At 39.6% G+C, this 25545-nt stretch overlaps 1 protein-coding gene across 5 annotated transcripts in view; it reads right to left on the reverse strand.

Moving 5' to 3' along the window:
- TAF1 (TATA-box binding protein associated factor 1) overlaps positions 1–22870 on the reverse strand; it is a 70536-nt gene extending 47666 nt beyond the window's left edge. For 2 of the 5 annotated variants that reach the window (XM_018043787.1, XM_013976402.2), the window contains exons 1-20: positions 22676–22869; positions 21548–21662; positions 21289–21405; positions 14816–14935; positions 13474–13715; positions 12859–13077; positions 12246–12476; positions 11687–11894; positions 10368–10544; positions 9893–10020; positions 9687–9794; positions 9382–9555; positions 8471–8644; positions 8134–8238; positions 6356–6556; positions 6043–6184; positions 5536–5666; positions 4782–4862; positions 512–661; positions 213–332 (exon numbers count right to left, since the gene is read on the reverse strand). In XM_018043787.1, coding sequence (XP_017899276.1) covers positions 213–332; positions 512–661; positions 4782–4862; positions 5536–5666; positions 6043–6184; positions 6356–6556; positions 8134–8238; positions 8471–8644; positions 9382–9555; positions 9687–9794; positions 9893–10020; positions 10368–10544; positions 11687–11894; positions 12246–12476; positions 12859–13077; positions 13474–13715; positions 14816–14935; positions 21289–21405; positions 21548–21662; positions 22676–22795 — 3063 coding nt within the window. In that variant the 5' untranslated portion in view covers positions 22796–22869. Of the gene's footprint in view, positions 1–212; positions 333–511; positions 662–4781; positions 4863–5535; positions 5667–6042; positions 6185–6355; positions 6557–8133; positions 8239–8470; positions 8645–9381; positions 9556–9686; positions 9795–9892; positions 10021–10367; positions 10545–11686; positions 11895–12245; positions 12477–12858; positions 13078–13473; positions 13716–14815; positions 14936–21288; positions 21406–21547; positions 21663–22675 lie in introns of all 5 variants that reach the window. The other 3 variants (XM_018043788.1, XM_013976404.2, XM_013976405.2) reach the window with 3 other exon arrangements.
- Between the last annotated feature and the right edge of the window lie 2675 nt (positions 22871–25545).

A 25545-nucleotide genomic window follows, 5' to 3' on the forward strand; every position in this document is an offset into this window, starting at 1 on the left:
AAAGCCTCTAGATCAAAAAAAAAAAAAAATCACCCAAAGCAGGTTAGACAGAAAGCTTTGAGAAAGCTAACTCTTGAAGAAGTCTCTAAGATTCAGTCTACCACAACATGAACGACAAAATTCTCCAGATAGTTCTTAATATCTGCCTCCCAGCTTTCCCCTCTCTACAAAGAGCCCCAGGGAGCCTCTAAGTTTTTCTCTTCCATGCCCACCTCTTCCTCAGGCACACCAAATTTACGTAGAAGTTGCTTGGCATTTTTCAGTGAAAGGCGACGGAGGTCTGCGTCTGTTCCTGTCACTGTCTTCTTCACTGGCTGAGGCTCCTTATCATCCTACCTCAGAAACAAAACAAGAAAGAATCCTAGCAAGCTGAACTCTTTATAGTAGGCATCTAAGATATACTGTTAACATTTCCATGGCTTCCCAGATCCCCATCCATTCATCTCCATTCCTTAACCTCTATTTCTTCCTCCCCTGATTTTTCACCTTTCAGATATTCAGACAGTCTCACCTTCTGCTGTGTTGGTTTGTTTGGAATCTTCACATAGGAGAATCCTTCACCACATCCTGTGGGATCTGCCACCCCAGTCACCTCCAGGAGACACTTGCCCTTCATGGCAGCAATGAAAGCCCGTGTGGTGTTCCAAGGAGCAGTGCGAACCTGAAGTATAAAAAAGATAAATTGAATTTGGTTGGTTTATTTGTCTCTCCCTCACTGACATTAGGCCCTTGAGAAAGTAGTGCTTGACGTGTAGATATTCAATAAATATTTGCTAAATGAGTGAATGCTTGTCAGTGAGGTATAAAAATACAAAATTTTTATACAAAAAGTATAAAAATTCAGGGGGTGGTGAAAAACATTTGCTCTATATCTAGCCACACTTAGAAGGTGGGGATAATAACAATAATGTACAATCTGATGCTTTCTTAAACTATTCACAGAGATCAATAGCTACATAAAGCTGCCCAGGACACAGTCTGTTCTTTTCTATGGTACTTAAATCATGATAATAAGTAAGAGGCCAAAGTCTCAGTCAGTATAAGTAGGAATATGTGGAAAAGTGGTACCCCCTTCTTCAGCTCCATATCACTTGGGTTTGACTGAGAGTTCTCAAAGACAGTGTTGTCCCCACCCTCATGACTTTCAAAGAGTTAAGTTAGACTGATGACCACATTTGATTGTCTAATTGCTCAAACACCTTCTTTAGAATGACCCATATACATACTCTCCCAATTAGATGATAAACATGCTCTACAAAGTATTGGCCCCAGTCTCAGTAGCAATAAACCAAAGTGTATTCCACCTCTGCCACAGGTTTGGTCAAAAAGACCTGTCCTCTCCTAGAACCCTAAATGGTATTTATTGACCACATAAAATAAGCAGGCAATTAAGACAAGGGGAATGTGCTTGTCTAAACAGACTAGAAAAGGTATATGTAACTAGCTTAGCTATAAAGTGGCCAATTCTCTATTCGAGATTCAATCTTGAAGGCCGTCAAAAGAATCTTTCATTTTGGAAATTCTGACATCCACTCATTGTTCACTCTAACCTCAAAAGTACAGTGAATACAACAATGCTTCTTTACTCACTCTGCCTGACCTCACTGACAAGCATTCACTCATTTAGCAAATATTTATTGAATATCTACACGTCAAGCACTACTTTCTCAAGGGCCTAATGTCAGTGAGGGAGAGACAAATAAACCAACCAAATTCAATACTGCATGATCAGTGCCATGATAGGAAAGTAAAAAGTGCCATATGTATACAAAGAAGGAAAGGATGGTAATCCAATCTGAATGAAGGGTGGGAGTGAGGGCAAGAGTCAGAGAAAGCTTCCAAAAGAATATAACTTGCAGATGAAGGTCAGATGATAGAGGAGGGGAGAGGAAATAATCTAGGCAGAGGGAATAACATTTGCAAAATCCTAGAAAGCAGCAGAAATAAATTTAGAGAACTGAATGAACTTTAGTACGTTTGGAGCTTAAGAGTATAAGATGGTCAGTGACAGATGAGAGGAGATGAGAGCTATATTACAAGACCAAAATCACACAGAGCCTTGTGAATCATGTTACAGATTACTTCCTAAAACAAATGAGGACCCAAAGGAAGTCCTAGAGCAAGAGTGATATGATCAAACTTTTGTTTTAAAAGACCAATTAATTTTTTGACAAACGGTACTAGAATAACTGGACATTCATATGCAAAAAGATGAACCTTAATCTAAACACCCTGCATCCTAAACAAAAATTAACTCAAAATGGATCTAAACCTAAAATCTAAAACAATAAAACCTTTAGAATAAGAATAAATCTTTGCAACTTTGAATTAGATAAAATTTTTGACCTGACACAAAATTCGTAAGCGAGAAGATTTACAAGTTAGACTTCTGCTCTTCATAAGACACTGCTAAGATAATTAAAAGACAAGCCTTAGATTGGGAGAAAATCTTTGTAAATCATATACCTGATAAAGGACTAGGACCCAGAATACATAAAGAACTCTCAAAATTCAAGAAGAAAACAAGTAACTAATTAAAAATAAGAATGGGTTACCCATTTAAAAATGGGTTACCATTTAAAAAAAATAATAAAAAATTAAAAAAAAATAAGAATGGGCAAGAGATAAATAGATCCTCAACCAAAGAAGATTACTGGATGATAAGCACATAGAAAGATGCTCAACATCTTTAGCTATTTGGGGAATGCAAATTAAAACTGCAGTAACACACCCACTATAGTTGGGCAATAATATAATAAATGGAAAATAACAAGTGTCGACAAGGATGTGGAAAAACTGGAATGCTCATACACTGCTAGTAGGAATGTAAATGGTATAGCCACTGTGGAAAAGTCTGGCAGTTCCTCCCAGGTAAAACAGAGCTACCATACAATCCAGCAATTCCACTTCTAAATATTTACCCAAGGAAAAAAAAAAGAAACATATGTCCTTATAAAGATTTATACATGGATACTCATAGCAGTTTTATTCACAATAGCCAAAATCTGGGAACAACCAAAATGTCCTTTGACAGGTGATTAAACAAACGGTGGTACATCCATACTATGGAATATTATACAGCAGTAAGAGTAACAAACTATTAATACACACAACCACCTGGATGAATCTCAGCATAATTAGAGTGAAGAACACAGACAAGAAAGAATGTATACTTTTAACAAATGGTACTGGGAAAACAGAATACTCACATATAAAATAATAAAGATGGACCTTTACTTTACACCATATACAAAAATTAATTCAAAAGGAGTCAAAGACTGAAATGTAAGAACTAAAAATGTAAAACTCTTAGAAGAAAAAAAAACAGAGAAAAAGCTTCCGGACACTGGATTTGGCAGTGATTTCTTAGATGTGGAACCAAGAGCATAGGGACAAAAGTAAAATTAGGTAAACTGGACTAGCCTACATCAAAATGTAAAATTTCTCTGCATCAAAGGACACAACAAAGTGAAAGGCAACCTACACAATGAGAGAAAATATTTGTTAATATACACCTGAAAAGATGTTAACATCTAGAATATGTAACTCCTACAACTAACTCAATTACAAAAAAACAAACAACCCAATTCAAAAATTAGCAAAGGACTTGAATACATGTTTCTCAAAATAAGACATACAAACAGCCAACAAGCACATGAAAAGATTCTATCAGGGAAATGCAAATTGAAACACCACCGAGATACCACTTCACACCCATTGAGATGACTACTTTTCAAAAAAAGACAATAAATAACAAATGCTGGTTAAAGTGTGAGGAAACTGGAACCCTTATACATCATTGATAACATGTAAAACAATGCAGATGCTTTGGAAAACATTATGGAGGCTCCTCGAAACACTGAAAATAGAACCACCATATGACCCAGTAATTCCATTTCTGGGTAGATATACAAAAGAATTGAAAGCAGGGTCTTGAAGAGATATTTGCATGCCCTTGTTCACAGCAGCACTATTCACAACAGCCAAGATGTAGAAATAATACAAATGTCCATCAATGGACAAATGGATAACCAAAACAATATTGCATGGTTTGTGTGTGTGTACATATATACCACAGAATATTACTCAGCGTTAAAGAGGAAAGAAATTCTGACATATGCTACAATATGAATGAGTATTAAGAATATTATGCCAAATGAAATGAATCAGTGACATAAAAACAAATACTGTATGATTCCACTTAGGTGAAGTACCTAGAGTAGTAAAATTCATAGGGACAGAAAGTAGAATGGTGGTTGCAGGGGGTTGGGGGAGGGAAAAAGGGGGAATTACTATTTAACAAGTAATCAAGTTTCAGTTTTGCAAGATGAAGAGAGTTCTGGAAATTGGCTGAACAGTGTGAATGTACTTTAACACTACTGACTACACACACAAAGGTTTAAGATGATAAATTTTATGTTACTTTTATTTTAACACAATTTAAAAAAAGAGTACATCATATAACCGTATGATTCCATTTATCTAAAACGCTAAAAAATACAAACTAATCTGTGACAGAAAGCAGATCAGGTGTCAGGGGACAGGGAGAGTTAGAGAGAAAGGAGGAGAGGGGAGAAAGGGATTTTAAAGAGGCACAAACTTGTGGAGGTGACAGGTATACTCATTATCTTGTCATGACAATTTCACAGGTATAAACATGCATCAAAACACACCAAATAGTACACTTTAAACATGTGCCATTTACTGTATGTCAATCATCTCAATAAGCCTGTTTTTTTTCAAGGATAAATGGGATATACTAATAAAGATTAAAATCTCACCTCATCATCAATCTTCATCTGGAAATCTTCCTCATTTTCCTCTTCTGGAGCAAAAAAGGACTTCTCACCATAGCCAGCATCCTGGAAGAGGACAAATCCGTGTGTAAGTCAATCGATAAATTGGAAAATGCAAAGCACAAGTTTCACCAAATACCAAGTACAGAACACCAATGCACAGTTTTGCATAGAGAATGGAGTCTGTAAAGTCTTAGGTATACCTATCACCACTCTACACCCTTAAGCTAACATATGTGGATAGTTAAGGCCCATGAGGAAGCTGAATAGAGATGCTCATTAACTTAGTGGGACACAACTGTGCTGTCCCACCCCAGCTAGATCTTTCCTATTTTGGCCTAATAAGGATATTATGCTTCTCCAAATCACATGTCCAGCACCATCAGCATCTCTGCCCACCTGGAAGGCTGTGGAAAACAACTAAGAAGCACTTTCCTTGCTTATACACCTGTTTTACAAAGAATAGAGATTAAAGCCATCACCCAAATGAATGAGCAACCATTTTCAAGGCAAAACAATATTCCCTAAGTCCTTCACTAAGCCTTCCCACTGGTATTTCTCTACAATGTAGTTTACTCCAGAACTGGTATACATGGAGTACCTTATACAGTTTGACTTTTGAAACAATTAGTAATAATCTAGTATGCATCATTCCTAAGCTAGTGAGAAAAGTTCTTCACCCTCATCTCTCTGAAAAACACCCACAGGCATAGGTGGTGCCCAAAAGGAAAGTGTTCACCTTCAGTCGCTGCTCTGCAGCTATCATGCTGTAATAAGCACAGCACTGCTCTGGAGACACCATAGCCCTGATCTCCTCTTCAGTTGGTAAACGAAAATCAGACTTCAGCACCCACCAGTTTGAATCCATGCCTAGAACAGATAAAAGAAAATGAGACCATTCGGAATTCCAAAGGCCCTTTCATTGCCATTAACAGGAACAGCAAACCAAGACTGAACCAGGCAATGTCCCAGAAGGCATCAGGCTTAGCCAGTCTGAATGTCTGGCCAAGAAAAGCCCTGCTGCTAGGTTTCCTACATCTAAGACATCAACAATCACACTGAATTTCCTGACTGGCAAAATTAAATTAGCAATCAGAGCCTCCATAATTAGAAGATTTGCTACCTCCTTTTGATGACTTCAATTTTTTTTCTATTTTATTAGTTGTATGCTTATCCTTTAACTGGAAGCCTTAATCCTTTCTTGGAAAGAGGCAGAGAGAACATATAATCAGTCACAACTGATGACCTGTGCGTTTGAAGTCAGCGCAGAGCTTTAGCCTCTTCCGGATGCTGCTTTCTGAATGAGAAGGAAAGGCTTTTTTTATATCTTCCATTCGGATCCGTCGTGGGCGATCTTTACTCTTCCAGAATAGGCGGTAAATAAAAACCTGCTCAACATACCAAATTTTTTTTTTATTTGGCAAAATAAGGATAAAATTCCTCACCATGGCTCCTTCCCCTGCTAAGCCCATAATATGTTTTATCTTCCCTGATATGCCCCCAAATCCAAATATCCTTTTATGTACATCCAGACCCCCTCCCTATCCTCTCGTTCTTACCTGGAGAAAGTCTCGAATATGAGTATTGGCCCTTTTCGAGTTGGGCCCAGGAACTTCAAACAAAGGGCACTGCTGGCCAACCACAAAAATATCCACTAATTCCCGAATATAGTAACCTTGTCTTGTGCGAATGATAAGGAAGTCAGTTTCTGGCATCTTATGAAGATAAATTGGAGCACGAAAAAGGTTGTTCTCAAATGCCTAACAAAAATAAAAACACAAAAGTAATATAAAGAGAAGCCTTGGAAATTTAGTAAACTCATGAGAATGGAAAATCAAGCTTGTTGGCTCTCCATCCCCATTATGCCATCTAAGGTCTATCGAGTAACATAAATTAAAATATGGAATATCAAATGGGATTAGACAAATAATATAAATTAAAATATGGAATATCAAATGGGATTAGACAGATAATTTTTTACCCATTGGTCACCTTTAAGAGTCAGTAGTGGGGCAACTATAGGATTTGACACTATAAATGACACTGGCTGTGCTAGCTCACTGTATGATGTCAGATAAGTTACTTAATATCTATGAGCTCAATTTTCCTCATCTACAAAATGGAGATATTTAAAACTCCTATACTCACAGGATTACTATGAAGATTACATCTGAAAATCACTTTATAATCTAAAAAGTACCACACTGCTTATCCTAGACCCCAGCAGAGCCCCTGACATAATATGTGAAATCAAAACATTTGTTAAGTAAACTAATTAAAAAAACAACTAATGAATTAGAAACTATGCTTAAAAAAGACAAACTAAAGATGCAGGACAGAAACATTTGAGCTTGTTTAAGTGGCAGCCAGATGAGGATCAAACTGTCATTAAGAATCTGTCGTTAAGATTCCAAGGAAAGACTTCTCAAAAAAATCAGAAAAGTAGACAGAAAGAGGGAGGATCTTCAATACATAGGTGTGGAAAGAAAATTCTAAATGTGGAAAAAGAGTCACAGGGGAAGATGAAAAAGGATATCTGAGAGACTACAAAAGTAGCCACAAAAGGGTAGGAACTGGTAGAAAACTTCAACAGAAAGTTATAGGGACAGGAACTCTAGGAACAGTATGAAGGTGATACTCAAAATCTGGTGGAAATGGACTATAGATGCAAAGGATTAAAAAAATGTGCTTTGTAGATGCTTTAAGAGAATAAGCAATAGACACAATGGGATAAACTAGGTATAAGAACAGTTAAATTGGTCAAGATTGCCAAGGGAAATAAACTGGGGAGGGGGTCAGGGGGAAACAAGGTAGTAGAGTGCTAAAGATTTCCTCACAGCATTCGTGGACCTCTATACCTTCCCTTAACAAAGTATGTAAAAGCTAGGTTACCAGGAGGTAACAGAGAGGGGAAAAACCATTTCTATACCCATCAGAACAGAAAGGGGAAAAACCATTTCACTATAGCTGGGGTGTGGTTCAATACTCAAAATATACCAATCTTACACATACAAATTAAACATTCATAAATTAACTATAGTAAATTATTAATCCAGTTGACTTCCCTATGCTACCCAGATGTTTTTGGACTTCTTACCACTATGTATTTCCAAAGACTATTTAAAATTTAACTTATAGAATAACATAATAAGGAGCCAGTTTTAATAAAAAGATGCAAAAACAAATTTTTGGATTATAATAATTTTTAGCTTATATTGTTCTTTCCCATACTTTAGTTAAACAGTATCTCAATCAAACAGAATTGGTTCTTTCTGGGCTGACTAGCTCATCTGTCAATTTCCTTAGGAAAAAGTTATAGTAGGAAATAATTCCTCACCTGCAGCAATTGTCCAGGATGGAGTGAGCCTAGAAAAGGAGATGTATGGCAGTAAACAGTTTCTCCATATTTACAATCTGGGGCTCCAGGATCTTTTCCGGGTTTCTATAAAGAATGCAACAGACCCAGTTACTCTCCCAGAACATAATCAATAAGCCTAAATAAAACATTCCATGAGCATAGCATTCTACTAATATTACTAACTGCAAAACAGATACCATTCCTTTCTTCCAATAAATTTCTAGTATTAAAAAAACATATATATGTTCACATATGGTAGCTGAATATTTAACTACAATTATTTATTAACAACAAAGATTTTTCTGAGAAGACTCACTCGCTTATAGTAGTTTTTTATCTTGGTTGCCATGCCAACTTGCATCATTAATGGTCCGTTTTCCTCACTATATTCTGCAAGAATAAGATCTCCATCTTTGCCTGTGAGGTCCTGAGGTGTGCGCATGAAAAACATCTCTCCACCACCTGAAGCTTGCCTCTCTTGTTCTCTCATCTGCAGAGAACAAGGAGAATACAGTACAGCTACTGACAGGACAATAATTACACACAGTGATATTGTTCATTGAAACATCAAAAACTTTGCTTTTTTTCCTATTTTATTGCAAAAATGTTTATGCATAAAGTCAAAACTATGAACACTTATTATGCCACCGCTTATATATTACTTTATATTTTACCATATTTGTTTTAGCTATAACTATCAATAAATTTTGCTGAAACCTTTTTCCTTTTTTTCTTTTTGGCTAAGCTGGGTCTTGGTTGCTGTGCACAGGCTTTCTCTAGCTACAGTGAGTGGGGACTACTCCTTCACTGTGGTGTGTGGGCTTCTCATTGTGGGTGACTTCTCTTGTTGCAGAATACTGGCCCTAGAACATGCAGGCTTCAGTAGTTGTGCACAGGCTTAGCAGCTCTGTGGGATATGGTATCTTTCCAGACCAGGGATTGAACCCATGTCCCCTGCATTGGCAGGTGGATTCTTAACTACTGGACCATCAGGGTAGTCCATGAACCAGTTTTTAAAGTTGAAGTTATCATGACACTTTACTGTATTTTCACATGCATCTCCCAAGAATACGGACATTCTCCTAAATAACCACAATAATATTTTATCACTTCTAAGGAAACAGACAATTTCCTAAAAGCATCTAATATCCAGTCCATCTCCCCCATTTGTATTTCAATGCCTTTTATAGCCTTTTTTTTTTTTTCCTAACCAAGATTCAATCATACCTTTGCCTTCTTTTTGATGTGCTTTAGCAAGGGCTGGACTGAGTGGGGACCTGGTTGAGATAGTGCCCCAAAAGAGTACTTCTTCAGAGGTGGGCGATGGAACTGCCGGAGTTTGATGGGCCCCATGTGGGTAGGAAAGAAGGGCTGCCGTAACTCCACAGCAGGAATTGAATGCTAAGATAGAAATATAAGGGTTCAAATTGAACTCCAGTCAAAGAAAGATTTACTCATGTCTACACCAAAACAAAGCAGTGGTTTGCATTCACCACAGAAAAAAACAAAAACAAAAACAACGCTACTTTTACCTGAATAATATTTCCTCCAAAGGTGCCTCGAAGACCTTGTTGCTTAGGGTAGTAATATTCATCATTGGAGAGATTCCATGGATCTTTCACTTCTGGTTGAGACATGTTCTAATGAACAGGTTATCAAATAAACCTTAGTCAGACTACCCTTCTTCATTACCTTTCTTTGTTCTTCTAAACACCAAATCCCTTTTCCCTTCACAGACCTGCTGTGGTTCCTCCTTGATGACTCCTGTTTTCCCTAACAGAATTCGACTCTTCTTCAGAGATGATTCTTTCTTACTCTCCTTGGAGGGAGAGTTAGAAGTAGCCTCTTCCTTCTCATCCGGAATTTCTAAGGAGGAAACAAGTCACCCTGGAGTTGTTATCCCTGAAGATTCACCTTTCCTACTGACACCTTTGCAATTTCTAAACAGATTTTCATTTCCCCCAAGACCACTTCTAGTCCAACCAAACTACACTCCTAACATCTCCAAGGTACTACTTTCCAACATTTCTACATTATGAGTTTTTCCTAAAACAATACACAATATTAGAAACTGACAGCCGCAACTTTGCTGTCTCAAACTGCTATCTAGAAGCATCCAGTCTTGACCTTCCCAACCCTTCTGATTTCCTCTTGCCTGCTGACAGCAAGCTATCAGTTATGGAGAACGAACACTGACCCAGCCAGTACCATACCCAAAATGAGGTTCTCATCATTGGGATCAAGTGTCAAAATAGGAGGCTCCAAGAACCGGGGCATGGCCTGAGCATCCCAAATGATATTGTCCTCCCAGCGTCCATATACCAGCTCCTCATTGTCAATGGGAAAAATGGAGTACCAAGGCTTGTCATCATCCAGTGTTGCTGCAAAACCTAGTCAAAACATGAGGAAAGAATAAACAAAACATTTCATGATCCCTTCAATTCTAGCAAAGGGAAAAGGAGTCTCCGCTAGTAGTTACTCATGTAGCTACTGAAAAAGAAATTATTGGAAACAATGTATTTCTCACTTTTAAAAAATATTGCAGACAAAAATGTTCACTGCAGTATTTTTTATAATAGTCAAAATTTAAACCACCAAATATTTAACATCAGACTGATTAAACAAATTATGGTAATAAATAATACAGTAAGATATGCTAACAATAAATGTAATAAAGTATATTTAAAATACAATAATAACTAAAAATATGAAGATATCCATATATGACTACTATGTAACCAATAGTGTTTATAGATAGAATGGAAGGAAAAAAGAAAAAAATTATTTCTTATATTTAAAAAATAAGACATTTTTGGTTTTCCACTGAATTACAAAAGAAATCCAGATTAACATAAGAAAATTTGGAAAAGACAGTAAATTTCCTGTTTATATAGTGTGCATATCTGGGCTTTTTTTTCCCATTTAAAATGAGTTTCCCATGTTGTTAAAAATGTCTATGAAGAATTTTATTTTATTTTTTAATTTTTTTATGAAGAATTTTAAATGATATAAAATAACATTAAGTAAAAAGCACAACACGTAAAACTGTACCTCTAGGAATAAGCTCAGCTACATACACATACAGGATAGAACACTGAAAGCCTAATACACCAAAAAGGTAGAGCTGATAGCCTCTAGAATTACCAGTTATTTTTGACACTGCATTGTATTTTCAAAGTTTTCTACATTAAGCATAGCATACCATTTGTGTGTGTGCGCATGTGTACTTAAGGAGGGAAAAAACAAATTCTAGAATGATAAAGGGGCCTTTGGAAACAAAAGTAGACTATAAAGATAAAAGCATTATTATATCTCAGAAATATTTTTAACTTCTAAGTACTTTTCACATTTTTTAATGAGAAATCAGAGTCCATCCTAGCTCATCAATAGTGTAAAAAAAATTACAGACTAGAATCAGGGCTCAGATCTAAAACATTTCACTGTCCCTCAGCAGCAAAGATCACAGCTAAGCTTACTTAGGATGACTGAGGTGAAGGACAGTGTGCTGGACACAGTGGGCACAGATGCAAACCTTGTTGAACATTGTAAGCCATAGCATTCCTAGTCATGCTGGAAGGAAGCCAGCCTGCCAGGCTAGCACGCTGTGGTTTTGTCCCTTTGTGTTTGACATCCTCCCCATCCCAGATGATATCATCCTCCCAGTGCAGCTGTGTCACCATCAGGAAGTTTTCATCAGCCAGAAGATCAGTGCCACTGCTTTCCTCAGGTATCCTGTATTCCTACCAAAGTAGGGGAAGAACAACAAATCCCTGAATGGTCACTGGTCAGAGTTCCCACTTCAAATCCCACAGCAGATAAATCAGATACATCAAATGTGGTCCTGACTTGAGAGACACACACCTGATAATGAAGGAATACCTGCCTCCTCCCACTCCTAGTCTGGCACAACACTCATTTCACAAACAAGAATCCTTGCAATAGGGCCAAGTTGCCAGGGCAATATACCACACCAAACAAAAGGTTTAGACACCTCAATTTCCCACCAAAGAAACCCTACTCAGTACCTCCCCAACTGAAAAGTAAAGTAATACTGATAGGGCTCTGGGCACAGTGATTCCTTTCTTACATACCGTGTTGCTTACGTCCGTCATTCTACATTTCATCACAGGTTCCTGTTCCATCTTTCTTAGTTTGAAGCCATAGTCAAACCCACTGCCATCTTCAGGGACACCCAGCATATCATACCACAGTCGAGCAGGCCCATAACGCCACTCAGCCACTCTTGGTTTGGTGTCTGTCACTTTATCTGTATCTCCAGTTGACTGAGAAAACTTGGATTCCACAGGTGCCATCATTGTGATCTGTAACAGAACAAAGTAGAAGGGGAGGTAGACATCCTGATCCCAGATGCCCAGGCTATAGGGAGTTAATGGGCAGGAGGGGGAACTTAGAGAAGCCATAAGGATGATTCTTGAACAGGACTGGGGTTAAAATGCAAACAATGGAGGTGTATCATGGCACACTCTGCCTATCATTCAACTTTCCTATTCACCAGTATATCACCATCTGCCTGCCCAAAATACTATTACAACAGGGAAGGGATAGCTACTGGGACTGAAATCATGATTACTTAATGATAATAGGCACAGGACACTAAGGTGTTGCTTTCAATTTAGACATAAGCTAGGAAGAACTCATTTGTTGCCCTCCTGGGTCTTAATTCCAGATCTCTATTTTGCCTACTTCATCATCAGAGAGGCACTGCTCTGGAGGTGGTGGTGGGGCATAGTCATAGTTCCACAAAGATTTCTGGTTGACTTCTGATTCTACTGAGCACTCCGTCTCCTGGATCTGCTCTTCCTGTATCAGTTCACGGTGTTTCTTCTTCCTCTTTCTCCGAGCACTGCGCCAAACAGATGGGACATTCTTTCCTGGTCCAAAAAGACGTAGGAAGCGCAACACCTAGAACACAAAACATGTTTCTATGTAAGACACCCAATGTCAGATAGGAAGACAGTAGCTCTGAGCTAGAACTCCTTTGAGAAGTCTACTCAACTGTGAGGGAGGGATCAAGAAATGCCAAACTCAGATTTACAACACCAACCAAGAAAGTAAAGTATTCTTTAATAATTTGGACTAGTTCTTTTAAGATGGAAAGGACAATTCCTAATGAGAACTATATAAATCACATGTATTAATATGACCAAGGCATAAAACTTAAAAAAAGACCCAATACAGTATCACTGAATAAGAAAACCTTTACTTTCTGCTCATTCTATATTCAATATCTCAACAACACAACTCAATATTTACAAGAGGGCAGTGGTTTGGAATGCAGGCATTCTCCACCAAAAGTACCTTCCCAGGACGAAATTCTGGGAAAAGTTCTGTGACACTCGGCAACAGCTTGGTGGCATCGTGCTGCATAATCCCAGCCAATGGTAGGGTCAGCTTTCCATCCTCAGATTCTGTCTGTGCTGCTTCCTGAGGTCCCATCTCAGATTCTGAGTCAGAGGAACTACTGAAGTCCACTTTCTCTGAGGCCAAAGAGGAAGGGGCAATGATGGAGGGCAAGATGATGCCTTCTCCATCTTCAGACACTGCAACAAGGAAGAGAAACCCCTTTGGCATGTAACTGTGAGCATATTTCCTCAAATTCAGCCAACACCCACTCTAGGCTTAAGCATGGCTCAATGGCAGGGGATACAGTTCTAAGCACCCAGATTACTAGGTATGCAACCCGGAAAACTCATTCCAACTCATTATCTCCCACCATCCACAACTCACCTTGTACCTGGTACCCTGGGGTTGTGATGAGAGAAAACAAACACTATTACTACATTTACTACTTTCTATATTAGGTTAAAGAAATGTAACCAATAGAAAAATTACATAACACTTTTATACCAATCAGGCCTTTTCCTGCCCAATTCAGGGACCCATAAACTGGAAACATTTAAGCCCACAGGGTAACCATGAAATTATTTAGCGTAAAACAAAATCTAAGACACAAAGTTACCAAATGCTATTTAGCCTGCAGACTAAAAAGGAAAGGGCTTAAAACTCTCCTAGGAGACATTTAGGTTGACATAAGCCTCAAAACACTGGAGATCAAAGACACTGCTCTTCCCCAACCTTCTAGCCTAGAACAGGATTACTTACCACAGTTGCAGACATAGGAATAGGTGAGATAAGTCCCTGCCTTTGAAATCTCTGAATCTGACAACTGGCTGTAAATGATTTATACCCATTCTAGGTACCTTCTCATTTAATCATTTTTTAAAGAGACTCATCAGACAGGTCATTTCCAAATACCAGTACAGATCAGTTGTATCAGAAATGACTTGAGGAAATTCTATGAAATCCCTGGGCTCTACCCCAGATCTTCTGGATCAGATTCTCCAGGGGTGAGACCCAGAAACCTGCAATTTTTTGAAGACTTGAGGTAACTATGATGGGCAGTCAGATTTGAGAACCACATCAACCTAAACTACTTTTTCTTGAGCCCATGTTAAAATACTATTGTCAAATGTTTTAAATTTTACCTTTAATACTGAAATTTGAAAATTGTATGAATCTCTTATAGAAGTTGTATCATTTGCTAGTGGCTTAATCTGAATAGCCCCCTATGAACATGCCAAAAATCTGGACCAGAAATAGAACTTGCTCCTTAGATAAAAGTAAGTAAGTCTCTACTTACCACCAGCAATTGCATCCTGGTCCTTATCCTTTTTCACTGGTCCTGGAGGTGGAGGTGGAGGAGGCATCAACTTGCAATCAATGTCTTCACAATCAGCATCATAGTCATCCTCATCATAATCTAATAATACCAAGAAAGTGAGTTCAATATCCAGAATGTCACACAACAACCTTGAACTCCCTCGTCACTCAATATTTTAAAGCATCATATGAAGAACTATGCAGATTCCTTGAGAATACACAAGGGGCACAGCTTCTGCCTTCAGAAAGAGATGACACCGTATTGCCAAATGCTGTAACACTACGTATATCTCATACAGGAATTTAGGGAGCCCCCAAGAACTGTTTATCAATAAAACCTCTGCTCTTTCCCCTGGTCAAACACTGTTTCTTTTCAACCTGCTCAACCTCATAATTAAATTTAATAATCTTCTTTCTCTGTCAGTTTAAAACTGGACTTTTTTCTCACCTCCCAAGTCTTTGACACTTTTTCTGTCTGACTTCTATAGCCTGCTATTCCTTCCACTAACCTTCAACCACTGGCATCACTCAATACTTTGTCCTGAACACTCTGCTTTTATTCCTCTATAAAATTCTTCATTCCCTTTCTCAAGAATCGCCTTTATCTAGACTAAATCCAAATCTGTATGTCTTGCCCTGACTTAGCCCCTCTACAATTGTACTGCATGTTCTGCTGCCTAAAGAGCTTTTCCATTCAGCTATTCAACAATTATACTTCACTATCACACTGAAATATCCTTCAACTCTTTTTAATTCCCTTTTGTTACTATCAATACCACCTCCATCCTCATTTTCCCAGCTTACGATTTTAGGCTCCTGTCTCCTTCAACAATCTCTTACACACAACACATTTTTTCCAGTAAATCATTAATAGCAGTCATTAGGCAACTTCTAGGCTCCAGGTATTATGTGCCAGGTATTTTTAGTTATTTTATCTATAATCCTCCCAGTAACGCTACAAAGCAGAAATTATTCTGAGCTACAGAAGTTAAGTGACTTCCTTAGGGTCATATAATTTTAAGCAACAAAGTCAGAATTTAAGCCTGGTTTAACAACAGTGCCTTTGTGTCTTTCCAACACACTTCCTCACTTACCAAGTCCTACTGATGTTTTATCAGCAACTATAAAGTCTGACTCTGCCTATCATTTTCCTCAACTGTCACCCTATTCCAGACCTTGGTAACTTTTGGTAACTTTACATCTAGCTCACAAAAACAGTCTCTCAGTTAGTTGGCCTCTTTATCCTTTTCCTTTATTATTTTCAGCTGCACTGAGTCTTTGATGCTTTGTGTGGGCCTTCTCTAGTTGCAGCACACGGGCTTATCACTGTGGTGACTTTTTTCATCCTGAAGCAGGCTCTAGGCATGCAGGCTCCAGAGAAAGAGGGTTTCAATAGCTGTGGCATGTGGGCTTACTTCCCCCAAGGTATGTGGGATCTTAGTTCCCTGACTAGGGATCAAACCCATGTTCCCTGCATTGGCAGGTGGATTCTTCATCGCTGAACCACCAGGGAAGTCCCCCTTTACCCTTTTCCTAATCAAAATCCCAAAGCAACAAGTATCCCTTTTCATCTGCATTTAGGAAGGGAAGACAAGCAACATTTAAGGAGCTCCTACCGTGACACTGTTCTATGTAGGTGATTTCATACCATGTGATAATGAACTTAAATTCCCACCAAAGTCTTATTAACGAGGTAACTATTAACACACATAAGCAGACAAGAAAATTGAGGGATTATTACAAATGAGAAATACAAGCCTCAGGGACTAAGCAACTTTCCCAGGGTCAAACTAAATATGGAGTTGGGATTTGAACCTATGACATTCTGACTCCAAAGTTCATCTTCTTTTCATTATACTACCCTGCCTCTTATTCAACAATCTATATCAGATTACAATTCTTTACAGCATGAAACTCCAAGTAATGTGTACAGAAAGGTGCTGTCAAACTGCTCTATGGGTGACTTCCCTGGTGGTACAGTGCTTAAGAAACCTGCCTTCCTAGATCAGAAGAATCAATATAGTGAAAATGAGTATACTACCCAAAGCAATCTATAGATTCAATGCAATCCCTATCAAGCTACCAATGGTATTTTTCACAGAACTAGAACAAATAATTTCACAATTTGTATGGAAATACAAAAAGCCTCAAATAGCCAAAGCAATCTTGAGAAAGAAGAATGGAACTGGAGGAATCAACCTGCCTGACTTCAGTATACTACAAACCTACAGTCATCAAGACAGTATGGGACTGGCACAAAGACAGAAATATAGATCAATGGAACAAAATAGAAAGCCCAGAGATAAATCCATGCACCTATGGACACCTTATCTTTGACAAAGGAGGCAAGAATATACAATGGAGAAAAGACAATCTCTTTAACAAGCGGTGCTTGGAAAACTGGTCAACCACTTGTAAAAGAATGAAACTAGAACACTTTCTAACACCATACACAAAAATAAACTCAAAATGGATTAAAGATCTAAATGTAAGACCAAAAACTATAAAACTCCTAGAGGAAAACATAGGCAAAGCACTCTCTGACATAAATCACAGCAGGATCCTCTATGACCCACCTCCCAGAGTAATGGAAATAAAAACAAAAAATAAACAAATGGGACCTAATTAAACTTAAAAGCTTTTGTACAACAAAGGAAACTATAAGCAAGGTGAAAAGACAGACTTCAGAATGGGAGAAAATAATAGCAAATGAAGCAACCAACAAAGAATTAATCTCAAAAATATACAAGCAGCTCCTGCAGCTCAATTCCAGAAAAATAAACGACCCAATCAAAAAATGGGCCAAAGAACCAAAGAGACATTTCTCCAAAGAAGACATACAGATGGCTGATGTTGATGCTCAACAAAACTCATTATCAGAGAAATGCAAATCAAAACCACAATGAGGTACCATTTCAGGCCAGTCAGAATGGCTGCTACCCAAACGTCTACAAGCAATAAATGCTGGAGAGGGTGTGGAGAAAAGGGAACCCTCTTACACTGTTGGTGGGAACGCAAACTAATACAGCCACTATGGAGAACAGTGTGGAGATTCCTTAAAAAACTGGAAATAGAACTGCCATATGACCCAGCAATCCCGCTGCTGGGCATACACACCGAGGAAACCAGAATTGAAAGAGACACGTGTACCCCAATGTTCATCACAGCACTGTTTATAATAGCCAGGACATGGAAGCAACCTAGATGTCCATTGGCAGATAAATGGATAAGAAAGCTGTGGTACATATACACAATGGAATATTACTCAGCCATTAAAAAGAATGTATTTGAATCAGTTCTAATGAGATGGATGAAAACAGAGTGAAGTAAGTCAGAAAGAAAAACACCAATACAGTATATTAATGCATATATGTGGAATTGAGAAAGATGGTAACAATGACCCTATATGTGAGACATCAAGAGACACAGATGTAAAGAACAGTCTTTTGGACTCTGTGGGAGAAGGCGAGGGTGGGATGATTTGAGATAATAGCACTGAAACATGTATATTATCATATGTGAAAGGGATTGCCAGTCCAGGTTCGATGCATGAGACAGGGTGCTCAGGGATGGTGCACTGGGATGAACCTGAGGGATGGGATGGGGATGGAGGTGGGAGGGGGGTTCAGGATGGGGAACACATGTACACCCATGGCTGATTCATGTCAATGTATGGCAAAAACCACTACAATGTTGTAAAGTAATTAGCCTCCAATTAAAATTAAAAAAAAAGAAATCTGCCTTCCAGAATCAATATTGTCAAAATGACTATACTACCCAAGGCAATCTAGAGATTCAATGCAATCCCTATCCAATAACCAATGACATTTTCCACAGAACTAGAACAAAAACAAATCTCAAAATTTGTATGGAGACATTAAAGACCCTGAATAGCTAAAGGAATCTTGAAAAAGAAAAAGGGAGCTGGAGAAATCAGACTCCCTGACTTCAGACTATACTACAGAGCTAGTCATCAATATAGTATGGTACTGGCACAAAAATAAAAATATAGATCAATGGATCAGGACAGAAAATCCAGAAATAAGCCCATGCACCATAGAATCCACCTTCCAATGCAGGGAAGTGGGTTCAAGCCCTGGTCAGGGAACTAAGATCCCACATGCCACAGAGCAACTAAGCCTATGCACCACAACTAAGACCTGATACAGCTAAAAATATATTAATTAATTAAATACCAAAAAAGAAAGAAAGAAAAAAAGAAAATCTGCTGGCCAATTACCTTCACACTACTTATTTCTATCTCCAAACCTTTACGAAGCCATGTTACCAAACCAAAAGGTCCTGCTGCTCCTCTCCGTCAAACCTTATCCTTCAAAATTCACCTCCATGAAGACTCTAGAATGACTGATACATACTTCTAATTATTCCAAAGAAACACCCTTGTAAATCAAGCCGTGTGAAGGGGCCAATGCCAGGGAAGGAGGAAGCTAAGGGCATAGATGAAGGTACCCTCAGAAGACAAGATAACTTGGAAATGAGCTTCCAGAGTATCAACACTATCAAATATAGCATCCTCCTTTTCCAGGAAGTCAACTCATACAACCCAAAAGAACCCCCTATCTAGCCTCTTCCTTACTATCCCTAGCCATGACAACAAATCCAAATCTGAAAATTATAACATTCTCTGAAAACCAGAGCTCCTACCACCTTCCCCTCAGTCTATCAGGATGCTAAAACTAATAGCTATGCTCTGACTTAGCTAGTTTGGCAGCCTTTCAGAACTAAATAAAGCATTCTATACAGAAATATGAGCTGGCAACTGGTTTATGTCTTCTTATTATGAATAATTACATTTAGCATTCGTTTATTTTGCCTTTCCCAAATGATGACAATATTCCTGAAAGTAAAGCTTGTATTTTCTGTTTTTCTAAGTTACTTCTTGTATATACAGTGTAGTTAATCTCTTTATATAAGAAGCACCCAGGGACTTCCCTGGTGGTCCAGTGGCGAAGAATCTGCACTCCTAATTTAGGGGGCCCAGGTTCGATCCCTGGTTAGGGAACTAGATCCTACATGCTGCAACTAAATATCAACTAAAAATCTTGCATGCTTCAACAAAGACTGAAGATCCCAAGTGCTGCAACTAAGATCTGGCAGTCAAATAGGTAAACAAAAATAAATATATTAAAAAAAAGAAGCACTCAAATCCATTAACTGGCTCTGAAGAAACTTAAGTTCAGCTATTTACCAAGGTTTGACCTACATTTCTCCACAAGCTGAAATCTAATTCAAAGAAATGGATAATGAATAAACAATGAACAACTTCATACAAAAGTCCCAAGATGGTATAGTGCAGCGGAAAGAATGAACTATGACCAGAACTGAACTCCTCAAAAATCAGAAAATGGATTTTATTATCTTTGTACAATACTATTACAGTTTATAGCATATAATGGGTGCTCAATGTTTAATAAACTAAAATGTTTAATTAGTCAAGGCCTGCCACTAGCTAATTATAGAACTTTTAATAAAGTTCCACATTTTACTAAAGTTCTCTGAAGTTCAAGTCTATCTATGATGAAGTTAAGAATAAATAATCACTAAAATCCCTTCGAGCTCTAACATTCTGATTCTATAATGTAGCAACTTATACCAAGAAGGAAAACCAATATTGTGAGCAAGCATTAAGTGCACTGTGTTGTCATACAGGTAGTGAGCGACCAACAGAAGCTGAACCAATAAATACATGTGCTCATTTATATATGAACTGAATACTTAATCTTTCTTGAACTACCAATTCCTTGAGGGCAAAGACTGAGTTCAAACAGCATCTAAATTAGTACTGTGAACCGCACAGGAACTCAAATACCAGATGATAAGGAGGAAAGCATTATCATTCTTATTTGGCATTCACCAAGAATTTGGGACTAACCAGTATGAGGAATAAAAGCCTAAGTACAATAATGCTGCCCCAGAACATAAAAAGGATAGCAGCTACTTGGAACTGAGCTGACAAACGGAGAGAAGCAAAGACATAAAAAGCAGGAACAATGACAGAAAGCTTGGATAAAAACAAACTGAACTACACAGCAAGAAAATGTACTAGGGCCTTCCTTGGTAGCCCAGTGGTTAAGAATCCGTCTGCCAATGCAGGGGACTCGAGTTGAATCCCTGATCTGGGAAGATTCCATATGTCTCAGAGCAACTAAGCCTGTGTGCCACAACTACTGAGCCCTTGCTCTAGAGCCCGTGAGCTGCAATTATTGAGCCCGTGCACCACAACTACTGAAGCCTGTGACTAGAGCCTGTGTTCTGCAACAGGAGAAGCCACCCACCATAACTAAGAGTAGCCACTGTTTACCACAACCAAAGAAAGCTGGTATGCAGCAACAAAGATCCAGCACAGGCAAAACATTATAAATAAATAAACCTTTTTTTTTTTTTAAGAAAAAAAGTACTAGAATGTTCTTATTGATGGCACTGAAGAATCACCTGCATGGCAAAGAGGCTGCAAGCTCCCCATTGTCTGCTGATATCTTCGGCTTTCATCTTCTGCTACCTCATTGATGTCTGAATAGTCTACAGCATCTTCTGTACTCCTGACCCATCCTATAAATAGAAGTGGGGGGGGGGTAGATCTAAACAAAGTGCCAGTAACTCTCACTCCCTTAGATAATTCCCACTGAAAAGTACATGTACAGTAAGTGGCTAGCTTCCTCCCCCACCATACTCCCCATGACCCAGACTTCACCTTCATCATTTACCAGGGCAGCATCAGTACCAGTCAATTCTTCATTTGCTGTGAGTTCAGTTATCAGGCTGCCCAGCCCCAAAGCCCCCAAGCCTGCCAAGTGCTTCTTACACTCCTGAAAAAGGGACAGCACCAGAGTCAAAGACAATAACTAAACCTAAGTTTCCCACACCACAAGGTTTATTTCCAGATCCACAACAAAGTTATAAACCCATATAAATGACTCCACAGCATGCTAAAAGAAGCATCACATTTGAGAACTGTGAAGTACATCTTCCACGTCCGCACTGATCAGATATAACACATCATATTCAATTTTATTACCATACTTTAAAGTTACGTAAGGAAAAATTATTCAAGGAACCACCGCCAAGACTAAATAAATTAAATAGCAGATCCGTGAATAAAGTCTAAGAAAACAGGTAATTCCGACTAGAGAAAACAAATCAAGAACTTTATTGTTATCTTTACTGTATGTTGCAGCGAAGGAAGAATACTGGTCAGTACTTTCTCCTTGAGAAAATGAACTTAAATGAAGATAGGTCTAAGAGTCGACTGGGCACAGGAAACAATTTCATCGTTCAATGTCAGTGAATGGTGGAAAAACTATGTAAGCAAGTGTGCACTGGGACCAGAAGGGGCCTGCAATGGATGGTCTGAACATTGGCTGTTCTAAGAACTGGGGCCTGAACCACAGGATTTGGTGCCGGTCTGTCCTCTAGCTCTAGAGCCATCTCTATCTAGTCAGTGATGTCACAAATGCAGACAGTTTCAAGAATCTCCAAGAAGGTTCTCATAGTAACCATTTGAAAGTAATCTCAGTAGCTTAGGCTATTTTTCCTCCAAAGCCACCCACATCAGCGCCGCTTGGCCTACCATTCACCTCTTGTCCCCACCCTCGCCCAGAACTGAGCCCCCCCGCTCTGTTGCTAGTAGATTGTTACTACACAACCTACTAGCAAGACAACCGCTTCTCTCTTCGCATACGTTAAGTGCGCCCTCTTACTAACGGAGGGCCACATCGTCCTCTCTTCTAGTTTCCTAAGCACTCTCAACACCCTAAACTCTCCTCACGCCTTTTCCTCAGCCGGTACATCCTCTAGCTCTATGCCACGCCCATCCCCTCACATCGTCCAAGACGCTTTCTCCCTCCAGCTGCCCGGCTCCATTGATGTTGCCGAAAAGGAAACCAGTTAAAGAAAATGGGCCGCCTCCAGCGGAATCTTCATCGCTATCCGTGTCTGACATGATGGCGGCGGCGGCGGCGCTGCCTCAACGGCTACAGGCGGTTACAAGGCACTGTCTTGTCCCATAGCCCGGAAATAAAAAACATTCGCCCAGAAGTAATTCACTGAGTTCCTGGATACGACTCGCTCCCACCGGAAACGGAATAAAGAACCGGAAGGACCGCCCGTCCTATGAGAAAGGGAGAATTGGTGACACTACGTTACTAGGGGCTTTTGATTGGACAATACGCGAACAGGAGGCTGGATCTGTGAAAAACCGTTGGTCGAGGAGAATGTTTGGTCCCTCCCGCCTCTGCTAATCTGCGCAGGCGCTGTCTCAGTACCTTGGGGAAGAGTGACGGATCTTCCTCCAATCAGAAGGTGATCTGTGGGTCACGTGACCCACTTCCTCGTTGCCACGGAAATGAGAGTTAGAACCGTTTCTTCGGTTTTGTGGGCTTCTGGGATGGCTCAAGTAGTAAAGAATGTTCTGTCTGCAATGCAGAGACACAGGAAACGTGGGTTCGATCCCCGGGTTGGGAAGATTCCCTGGAGAAGGAAATGGTAACCCGCTTCTGTATACTTACCTGGAATGAACAGAAGAGCCTGGCAGGATACAGCCCATAGAATTTGCAGAGTCGGACACGACTGAGCACGCACGTTCACGTTCTTCCCGTCTGCGCTGTCGGCTCCTTTATTGCACGTCCCAAAGAAACTGGCCGTGTATCGCACTGTGCCGAAGGCACTAGTGCAAGTTGGTTGTTTTGAATTGACATTCCCTTATAAAAATAGATTTCCTTCCCTCCTTTTTTGGAAAATATGAAAGTAAGAGATGAGAAAAATGAACACCTGACCCTTCACCTAGATTCATGATTTTAACATTTTGCTAGTTTTTCAAATCCTGAACCATTTGAATGTGGGTTACAGATACTGTGATTCTTCACCCTTAAAAATAGTCTTCCCTAGTGGCTCAGACGGTAAAGAGTCTGCCTGCAGTGCGGAAGACCCAGTTTTGATCCCTGGGTCGGGGAGGTTCCCCTGGAGAAAGGAACGGTAACCCACTCCAGTATTCTTGCCTGGAAAATGTCATAGATGGAGAAGCCTGGTGGGTCCCAATCCATGGGCTTGCAGAGAGTCAGACTTGACTGAGTGACTAACACTTTTCTACATAGTTCAGTTCAGTTCAGTCACTCAGTCGTGTCCGACTCTTTGCGACCCCATGAATCACAGCACGCCAGGCCTCCCTGTCCATCACCAACTCCTGGAGTTCACTCAAACTCATGTCCATCGAGTTGGTGATGCCATCCAGCCATCTGATCCTCTGTCGTTAACCATAATACTATTCGGAAAAGGCAATGGCACCCCACTCCAGTACTCTTGCCTGGAAAATCCTATGGAAGGAGGAGCCTGGTGGGCTGCAGTCCATGAGGTCGCTAAGAGTCGGACACGACCGAGTGACTTCACTTTCACTTTTCACTTTCCTGAATAGGAGAAGGAAATGGCAACCCACTCCAGTGTTCTTGCCTGGAGAATCCCAGGGACAGAGGAGCCTGGTAGGAGGCCATCTATGGGGTCGCACAGAGTCGGACACCACTGAAGCAATTAGCACATCTTTAAAACTTAACGTTAAGTCAATATCATTTAACATACAATCCACATTTAAATTTCCTCAGTTGTCTTAATTGGAGCATTTTACATTTCAATTCGAGATCAACTCAAGGTTCATGCATTTATCTTTCTTTAGCCTCTGAATTCAGAATCCACCAGCATTTTTCTTTGTACTGCATGACACTACCTATTTGAAAGGATCCAGGGAAATTGTCTTGAAAATATTTTATACTATGAATTCGTGTAGCCTTTTCTTCAAAGTGATTCTGGTTAAATATCTTACTGGCCATCAGAAGGCACAATGTCAGGTTGTCCCAATGTTGATAATGCTAAATTTGAGCACTTCAAGAAAGTGGTGCCCAACAGATCTCTCCATTGCAATGGCACATTTTTCCTTTTGTAATTAGTAAATAATCTATGGGGGTGATACTTTGAAATTGTATGAACATTCTGTTCCCCATTGTCCTTACACCCAAAGGTTGTAGCATCTGTCCATGATCCTTTCCTGAATCAATTATATTAGGAGAGGGTTCAGGCAGTTGGAACACAGTTGGAAGAGAATTTCCAGACAGAGCATTTATGAATGGAGTGAGTTTATTATGAACAAAAAGAGATAAAAGTGGGCACTATGAGTGAAGCAGGCCGACCTCCTGACAGACCAAGGAGAGTTGATGGTGTTTGTGGGTTAATAACCGATTTATATAGCCTTAAGACAAAATTCTGGCTGGAAGGTTGACGTTAGGTGATTTTTGGCTGGGATGCTATAGGGTATTTACTGGAGTGGGCATCTTTGCTTAATTGAGAGTGAGGAAGCTTGTTACTGATGATCAGGGGGCTCTTGGCAAGGTTACAAAGGAGCTCAGTCAGCTTCAGAGGTGACTTTGGTTCTGGGCTCTGCTTCTGAGGCCTTGGTGCAATGCCTCATACCTATGGCCTGGGGCAGGATTCAACATTCCCCCCCCCCCTTCTTACTAATGGGCCAAATCTTTGGCCCCTGAACACCCTGTTCATGTCTAACTACCTGCCTATCTCCACGGGACATGGGGACACAGGTCATTGGGGAAAGGGGCAGAGACTGCTCTGGCTTCTTCCTGCTGGACAGGGGCATCATGGGGTCTGGGTCCCGATGCCCACTCTCTGTCAGGGTGCACATATGGAGGAAGA

Source organism: Capra hircus (genome assembly GCF_001704415.2).
Source record: "Capra hircus breed San Clemente chromosome X unlocalized genomic scaffold, ASM170441v1, whole genome shotgun sequence".
NCBI lineage: Eukaryota > Metazoa > Chordata > Mammalia > Artiodactyla > Bovidae > Capra > Capra hircus.